This window comes from Scomber scombrus, chromosome 9, assembly GCF_963691925.1.
Source record: "Scomber scombrus chromosome 9, fScoSco1.1, whole genome shotgun sequence".
Lineage (NCBI taxonomy): Eukaryota > Metazoa > Chordata > Actinopteri > Scombriformes > Scombridae > Scomber > Scomber scombrus.
In genome coordinates, this window is record NC_084978.1 from 21,487,393 (window position 1) to 21,496,642 (window position 9,250).

The 9,250-nt window shown below is 47.2% G+C and overlaps 1 protein-coding gene across 1 annotated transcript; it reads right to left on the reverse strand.

Annotated features, from left to right (window-relative positions):
• Window positions 1-565: 565 nt before the first annotated feature.
• Window positions 566-8,955, reverse strand: si:ch73-43g23.1 (serine/arginine repetitive matrix protein 2). Its single transcript, XM_062425286.1, has 3 exons — window positions 6,756-8,955; window positions 3,916-6,224; window positions 566-3,867 (listed from the first exon to the last, which is right to left on the reverse strand). Exons 1-3 carry the CDS (start codon window positions 8,953-8,955, stop codon window positions 625-627), a joined length of 7,752 nt encoding a protein of 2,583 aa, XP_062281270.1. The 3' UTR covers window positions 566-624.
• Window positions 8,956-9,250: the final 295 nt, after the last annotated feature.

Consider the following 9,250-nt stretch of genomic DNA (forward strand, 5'->3'; position numbering starts at 1 on the left):
GAATATGAACAGTATGTAAGGGTTAATAAATAACAGCTGAGATAGTTAAGTTAGAGGAAAATAAAGTCAAGCAAAGTGACAAAACATATGTGAAATATTTTATTAGCATTGTTGTTGCAGACATCATGTGCACAAACTCACTCCACCAATATAAGATAAATACAATAATACAATAATAAATATGAGGTTCTTTGAAAACAGCATTTTCAAGTTTTTTAGATATTTGTTGTTAAAGTACACACATCAGTTAATCGGTAAACCTATTGATTTATAGTGCTTGTGCCTTACCGGCGAAGGTACAGTATGATATCCCTACCATGTATCAAAAATGAAAACAATTTCAATGTATTGTTTTAGCTTTAGGTATTATTCTTAAGTACACCTCATAGAAAAACCTTACTCTTGTGTTTGCAAAATCTTTAGCTCAAGAATTATATTTCTTGTTCTATCAAAGCAGCCCAGCAGACAACAAGCAGCAGCAAATAAACAACAACCAAAGAATTGCGGTCTTTAGTTGCAATGTGAAAACTCAAATAACATTACAGGCTAACATTAGACATCCCTTTTATATACTGTGTATTTAAAACCCAACAGGCTCCAGGAAGACAGCCTCAATCCTCTATTTCAGGACCTTTTCCCCCCTGTTGGGGGCAGGTTAGGGGGATGTTTGTGGTAATAGTCTGGTGGGGTGGGATTGGGGCTTGCATTCATCCCAGTAGGAACATAATACATACTCTCTAGGTAGCTCTGGTCCAGTGGTGGATGGTTTTGGAGCTCTGGCTTGGATCCCTGACCAGAGGAATTCCTGTAGCTGACGCCTGGCCCATTTGGGTGCATTGTTGCTGCAGCAGAAGCCTCGGGGTATCGGGGTGGTTGGGGTTGAGTTTGGGGGTGTGCTGTGGGAGGAGGAGCTGCATAAGGCATGTACTGCGGACCAGTGGCATACATACTGGGGTTGTGGAGAGATGGGTAGGGGGCTGCTGAAGGAGGGTACAGACCTGAGTGAGACATTGCTTGCTGGGGGATGAGCACTTCTACGTATTGGCCAGTCTCTGGGTCAAACAACATTTTCCTAAGTGGCTGCATAGGCACCTCAATATAAAAATACTTCCCTGTCTCAGGATCCAGGAGCACTCTACGAGGTGTCTGTCCATACCCGCTCTCTGAGTACAAACTGGAGCTGTCACCCCCATACTCAGAGCCATAGGATGGCCCCAGGGTTTGAGGGCCACACAGGTACTGGGGGTCCATAGAGGGAAGGCCAGGAGAGTGGCTGTGGCCAGGATCACTATAGGGAGCCCCAGCTATGCCTAGTGGCTGCTGCTGAGGGGATCTGTGGGCAGAGGGGCGCCGGGGGTCAATATGCTGGGCTGGCTGCATGGGGCGATCAGCAGGGCAGGACTGCATGAGTGAAGGGTGAGGAGGACAGGGAGGAGGCTGGTGGAGAGGCTGGTACATGGCTGGTGCCTGGCCTGAACTAAGAGGACTTGACTTAGGAGAGCTGGGCTGGAAACTCATTGGCTGAGGATCAGGTCTGCACTGGTGGGGACGGAGAGCAGGCTGGGTGACTGGGTAAGGTAGTGCCTGGCCAGGGGAGTGTGGAGGGGCAGGAGGGGTGACGTTGTGGGGGCTGCGGTGATGGTGAGAAGGGGGGAGACCAGGGTGGGAGGGGCAGCCAGCTGTGCAAGAACAAGGAGGAAGGCGAGATGACGGTTGATAGCGATTTGATCTCCTGGGGTTCAAATCTGGCAGCATAAGAGGACTGAAGCTCTCTCTTTCATCGTAGCTTGGTGGGTCATCTGAGGCATAAAAACGCAGGTCATCAGTCCTTTGAGAGCGCTCACTGGACAGTGATCTGTATGGCTGGTGTGTGTATCCTGGTGCTTGTGTTATAGATACAGCAGCAGGTGGTTTTGGATTGTTTGATGTTACTGGCATAGCTTGTTCATGAGGGTATGCCGTCCTGGAATACTGTGGCTGGCTGTTTGGATCCACAACAGCTGATTGGCTTGCCTGTCTGGCTCCCGCTAAGGCAGGTCCAGGGACTTGGTTTGCTGTTGGGTCAGAAACTGGAGCTGGAGCTGAGTTTAGGCCTGGGACAAGGGCTAATTTTGGAGTTGTGGCTAAAGTTGTGGGTCTTTGTGTATATCTAGAGGTCTGAGTCGAGGCACCTGGCTGTTGCTGCTGACCCCTGTCATTAGATGCCTCTGTGTCTGGTGGTACTGTTGACTGATTTGAAAGACTAGAGATGGTGGTTGCTGTTGTTTTGCTTGGTGGAGGTTTGAGGCTGGATACAGCAGACACAGCTAGTTTTCTTGTATAGTTTGATGTTGACGTAGACTCATTGGAGATCTTTCTATAGATTGTTGGTGAGGACACTACGATTGTTTGAGACCTCTCTTCGCTTTGAGGTTTTGCAGCTGATGTTGTCACTGTTGGTCGCTGTGCTTCATTTGGCATTCCTCCTAAATCTGATGGTTTGAATTTGCAGCTTGGTTTTGGAGGCACAACTGGCTTTTGAGAATTTTTAGCTATAGATTTAACTTCAATAGTTTGTGGCCTGTTGGTTCCTGTGTTGTTTGTTAGTATCTCTTGTTTCTCTGTTTCTTTAGACAGAGACTTAACCTCAATTGGCTGAGGTCTTAATCTCCTTATTGCAGGGGATCTTGGAGGGAAAGTTGGATCTAGTCTTTTCACTGCTTCAAAATCTCCTTGTTCCTTCTGTTTGATGGGAAGTGGTGCTTGGTCTTGCGTAGTCCTTTGTGGAGAAGCACTTTTTTGCTTTGCTGCATCCTTTACTGTGGGCTTTACACTAGCACCCTCTTCTTCTCTGGTCTTTGTGAGAGTATCTGTGTGGTCAGACACTGCTGAGCGGCCAGACATGGTGGAGGAGGTGGAGAATGTCCTATCTCTGTGAGACTCGATCCAACCTCCATCTGAGGGCATGGTGGTCTGAAGGGGGATCTCCAGGCTGTTTACATGTTTACGTGGAGCCCCTTTCCCTCCAGCTGCATTCTGGCCATCACCCACCACTGCTCCAATGTCAGCTTGGTAGCCTTTCTCCTTTAATAACATGGAAACTGTGTGGCCACTGCTGCCAGAGGTGCTGCCAGGGGTCATGGGCCCAGGTGATGGTGAAGTAGCTGGGGCCTGTGGTGAAGTGGGAACCTCTTCCTGGGCTGGAGATACAGATGTCTTAGACTTGCTGGATGCATCCCTTATCAACACAACAGCAGTGGACACCTCTCTTTCCTTACTTGGTAGTTTGGGGAGGCTTCCGAGCATGGGAGGTTTTCGGTCAGTTCTAACCACCAAAGGTTTGTCCTCACTGTGTGGCACTTTATACGTCTCTGTTTTAGTCTCTTGTGTTTTTCCCTCCACATTTAAATTTTGTTGACAGGGCTTGATAATGGTTGCATCCCCTGTTGTGCTGTTCTGTGTCTTTGTATCTGAGTAATTCTCTTGTTCTCTGCTTGCCTTCATGATAAGTTTTGGAGATGGCTGTTGTTTGTCATCTGGGTTCTCTGAGTCTTTACTGCTGGGTATTACTTTACTTTTGTCTTCTTTCCAGCAAACTGCCTTGTATTCTATTTGCATTGGCTGCAAACGAGATGGAGACTTTGCTTTGCTCTGCAGAGATAAGGTTAGCGGCTTTTCATCTTTCATCTCCACTTTCTGTTCCTCTTTCCTCTCCACTATAAACTCCTCTTTTCTTTCGTCCAGACACTCCTCCCTCCTTACCTCTTGCCTTACCTCCACCTCCTCCTCCTCTATGACCTCTTGCCTGGTTTCCTCTTGCCTTATCTCCCTCTGCTCCTCCTCTATGACCTCATCCCTCATTTCCTCTTTTATGTCTTCCTTCCTTTCCTCATTAAAATGTTCAACCCTTTCTTCACTTACAGCAGATGGCATTACAGAACTGGTTGCCTTAAAAGAAAGATTATAAGTATTTTTCACAAGTCGCCTGACATCTCTTACTTTGTGGATGGGGACTTTAACTTTACTATTCCCATTTCCATCTTCTTCCTCTGTTTTCAGATCCACGTTGGTCTCTACTCTTTCCTCCTTTTGTCTGAAGGACATATTTGGTGAAGAAGCTTCCAGTTTGTTTTCTGCCTCGGGTGTAAGACAAACATTGAGAGAGGCTTTCTTTTTCTCCACAGCTTTGAATGAAATCTCCTGTGTTTTTGACATGTAGGGGCTCTCGTCACCCTGTTGCAGTTTTTTATGGTCCACTGTGTTTTCACATTCCTGGTTTCTGTTTCTGTCTGTCATTCTGACCTGCGTGCTACGGACTCCAGTATCAGAAGGAGCTCCTGTGTTCCCGGCAGTGGTATTTGCTGAGTCACCATCCACCATTTCCTCCCATGTTTTACTCTCACCTGCTCGTTGAACTCCAGTTCTGGACAGTTTACTATCAAATGGCACTTTCAGTTCTGATTTTATTTCAGATCTTAACAAGGTTGCATTCCTGTCTTGAGAATCAGCCTCTTCGCTGTCAGTCCTTGAAAAGTTAACACTTCTGCTGCTGCTGCTGCTTGAACTTGGCCTGTTATTGGATTTCACTGCAAAGCTTTTTGATGATCTGGCTTCCTCCTTTGGGCTTTGTTCTCCTCTCATAGCATGACAATCAGATGAAAGACTATAATCTGAATAAAGAGGTGAACTCAGGTTATGTGCATTGGGTTTTGGGGACTCTTTAAGTGGTTCAACTGCATTCTCAATTGGTAAGCTGTTTTCCTCAAAAGTGGGGCTCACTTCTTCTCCCACCTGCTCGTCAGGTTGTTTATCAACACTTTGCATCTTCTTAGACAACACACTCTTGATGAGGCAAGTGGCCATCTTGGTCTTGGTTTCATCCAGAGAAGCAGATTTTTGGAGTTTTGATTTTCTTTCATTTTGTTGATTGGCCTCCAGACTGTGCTCAGATGGGCAGCATTCTTGCATTGCTGCTGGTGTGCTATGTTGTCTCAGCAATGTCTCTCTGGAATGACTTTCTAGAGAGGGACTATCCACCATCACAGGAATCCCTGGACTACTATTGTCACTGCTTTCATCCTGCTTTCCTTCAGCATTATTCTTCCTCTTCAGCTGGATCTGTCTCTTTGGCACTCCTCTTCTGACCCTCGTGGATTCCTCTCTTTCCACAGCCACATCTACACACTCAAAACTGCCCATCTCATAGCGCCTTGATGGATCTAGACCATCCGAATAGTGTGTAGATGGTTGCTGGAATGACAGTTCATCATTGTCCAGCTTTGGAGCAGAACCCCTTAAGTCAGCATAGGCCAGCCAGGCAGCATTGACCCCGGCTGGGCTCTCCTGAGTAGATGGCTGAGAGATGTTGGTAGATGACCGGTGGCTGGAGTTGTACATGTCAAGGTAATCTACCTCAGGGCTTGACAGGCTACTGAAAGCCAAGTCTGTAAACCACTTAACCTCATTATCTGCGTCATCAAACTCACTTCCCATGCTGGAGCTCGAACTCTGGCAGAGCCTGTTTGCGACCACACGAGCACTGTTCTTGTTCTGCAGTGCAGGTGGTTGAAGCCGCCTGCTAGGACCACCACCCCGGGTGTCTTGCTGGGAAGCCAGTCTAAGCAGACTCTGTTGTTGCTGTAGCTGTCTGTTGGCAAGCAAGCTCTCTGAATAGGAATGCACTGTTGGCAGTCCCTGACGGGTCTCTCTGCTTGTGGGAGCTGTACTGCGACTCGCAGGCCCTTTTCTATTCCTGGCATTGAATGACAGCTCAACCTGTTCCCCTCTGTAACTGGCGTCCCCTTGCCAGCCCTCCCCCTTTTCAGGCACCCGCTCCTCCCTCTTTTTCTCTCTCTCCATCTCCCCATCCCTTTGCCTCTCTCTACCTATTTTTCTGTCCTCCTCTAGCTGCATTGCCCTTTCCATCTCCAGTTGCTTTCCTTGCCTGACCCAGGGGGCCAGGCTATTATTGTCAGCAGGGGCAACATTGGGGCTTTCCCTATTTGTCACCACTTTCTTTAAATTACCACTCTGTGAGGATGCAACAACCTGAGGGGGGCTACGACCTCTGTTCTGCCACTGTCTATATGGCTTCTCAGGGGCAATTATGTGTACCGGTGTAAACCTGGTAAGTGGGGGAGAGGGAGTTCTTCTCCTGTTTACATGGTGGGCCATGTCCTCTGTGAACCTATCTTTATTTTTACGTCCAAGTTTGGTTGACAATTGACTTGAGTTCTCAGAAAGAGCTGAACAGGTAGATTTCAATGAGCTGGTGCTTTCAGAGGTTAGTGAATAACTTGTAATTTGAGGCTGTTGGTTTTCCAATCTTTGCACAGATGATGTAGCTTTGTAGACAGGTGAAATCTCTGGACCCCTTTCTTTACTAGAGAATAGGAGATTAGGGGAGGGAGATTTGTTTTCAATGCAGGGATTATTACAAGGGTCTTGTATCTTAAAAAAGGTGGTGCCAATATCTTGTTTTCCTTCAGACAACGAATCTAAACTTGAGTTATGCTGAGGGGTTCCTTCCTTTGGTGTTAATTCTCTCTCTGTGCTTTGTTGTTTCAGAGAGCTGGCTACTTTTTCCTCAGCTAAAACAGGTGTAATTGTTACAGGTGAACAAACAGCCACTATTGGAGAACTGCTTTTAATTTCACTTACAACTGATTTCTCTCCTCTTTCTGAGTCAAATGAGGGTGACACACTATCTTTTGCCAACTGTGTGGGGAACTGTATTTCTGTAATATCAAGTGAAGAGGAAACCCCTTTGATCTCACGTGTATTGAGTGGAGGAGGAGTAGGCTGTAAATACTGAGGGTTATACTCTGTGGGGAGGGTTGGTGGCGAATGCTGCTGATACCTCTGCTCTGGAGATGGGGCAACAGGTGATGGATCTCTACTTCTGTGCTGAGGTGAGGGACTCTGATATTTGCCAGATGAAGGGGTCTGATATCTTGGCTCAGGTGAGGGAGCGTGGTGCTCTAGCCGAGGTGAAGGTGTTTGGTACCTTGGTTGATGCGACAGAGTTTCAGGTTGTAGGACAGAACTTGTGAAGCCTGATATATGAGGTGAGTCTCGTGGTGTACCAGAGGACTCTGCTATACTGCTCTGTGCACTGTCTCTGCTTGGGGTAGGGCTCCTCTCTTGAGGGGACACACGTGTCCTATCAGGCTCAGGGGTGGAGAGATGATAGAGCTCAGGAAATGGGGAAGTGTCCCTGTCCTCAGGCTGAACAACAGTGTAAGAAATCCCTGTGATATGAGGGGACGAAGTGATTCTTCTTGATGAGGCAGATTCTAAATGAGGATCTAGGAGAGGAGAGTCTGATATTGTCTCCACCTCAGAAGCCTGCTCTCTCCTACTGACCTCAGGTGAGGATTCTGTAATCCTGATTTCAGGAGAGGAAGCAGTATTTCTGTTCTCTCTGGGAGAGCTGTTGCTCCTAATTTCAGGGGATGGAGATAAACTCTGATTTACCACAGGTGAAGACACCTGGATACTGGTTTCAGAAAGCGTTGAAATGTGTCTTGTTTTAGGTGAGGGGCCAGGAGTTCTTGTCCCAGTCTTAGCTGGAGAGGCAGCACTAAGCAGGTCAGGTGAAGGAGCTGTGTGTTTAAATTCAGGAGAGACACTACTCTCCCTAAGCTCAGGAGATGGAACAAATGAAATCACAGGTGAGGGAGGTGTGTATCGAGGGGCAGGTGTTGAGACAGTACTGCTAGGTTCAGCTGGTAACCTTGTGTCTTGGTTCTCAGGAGTAGTTGTGGTATCTCTTCCAGTTTTGTCAGGATCTGAAATAAACTCAGGAGTGTGGGGAGAATCTTCTATATCAGGTGTGGAGCCTCTGCTGAAAAGATCAGGCAGAGAGACCCTTCCTCTTAGCTCTTGGAAAGGAGATGATGCTTGAGTATCAGGGGAGAACGACCTGTTGTTCAGCACAGGAGAGACCAATGTTTCTCTTGACTGGGATGATAACACTGCACAACTGGGTGAAGACGAACTAGATGAAAGGCTTGTTCTAGATTCAAAGGTCGGTGATAGTAAATCTAGAGAAAAATCTTTAGATGTGGCCCCAGGTGAGGGACTGTTGGTTTGATTAAAGTTGCTGCTCCTTGATTCAGGTAAAGGTCGTGCTCCTCTGACCTCAGGTAATGATTGGGTATTTACTGATTCAGAGGAAGATGAGCTTGCACAGTTTCTAGGCTCAGGGGAAGGACTTTGAGTTAAAGACTGATGTGAGGGGCTATTATGTCTGTCTTTCAATCTAGGAGTGATTCTCCTTGCTTCAGCTTCTAAACAAGCTTGTTTTGGACTAGGAGACGAGGGTGAATGTCTCCTTTCAACTGAGGATGAAGACAAGGATGACACTCTCCCCTCTGGATTGAGGGAATACGTTTTGTTCTGTCCAGGAGAGGGTGTCCTTTCACTACAATCAGTGTTAAGGACTTCAGATGATGAGCTAGCTGCACTAAGCTGAGGTACTGGAGATTTGCTTTTTGATTCTAAATTTGGGCTACTATCCTTAGAAAGTTCTGGATGGCCTGAGCTCAGTCCCTCACCCTCTGACTGCCTCCCCTCTGAAGACTTGCTCTGCAATGTGGGGCTGTTAAGCCTTTCTGTTGAGTCTTCAAACCCCTCCTCTCCTTCACTGGAGCCCTGTGGAGTGTGATAAGAGCCTGACGAGTCGTTCAAATCATCCACCAGGGGTGATGCAGCAGCTGTCCCGTCCACCTCCCGCTGGGAAGGGACAAAGGTCCCAACAGCAAGGCTGCTTGAGTGGGAAGGTGAATCACAGTCGTCCCCAAAAATGTCACACAGGCAGGTGGTCTCGGAGATGACACTGCGCTGACTAGGAACGTTGATGATGTCAAATATTTCAACGTGGTTTGGGGTACCGTCACGATGGCACAGAGAAAAGTTGCGGGGCGCACTGCGCAGGAAGGAGTAGCTGTCCCCCTGGAGAGTCCAGCTGTCCATCGCTAGTCTACAAGCTCCAAATTCTCACTGTGGCCAGTCCAGTCTGCTCCTCTAGTCTGCTCTGGGCTCTGTTCCTGGACTGGAAACAAGATATGGACACATGGATTGTGTGTAGCTCATTCATTTATATCACCAGTAACACTTAATGAGTATCATTGAGAGGCAAAAGCATATTAATAGAAAATATAGGCTAAAGCATACATTCTTTCCCGGTTTTGTTAGCTTGTCTACAGTCAATTTATCTTTTAAACCTCAAACCTACAGTGCAATGAGATGTAAACGTCCAAAAGAAGGT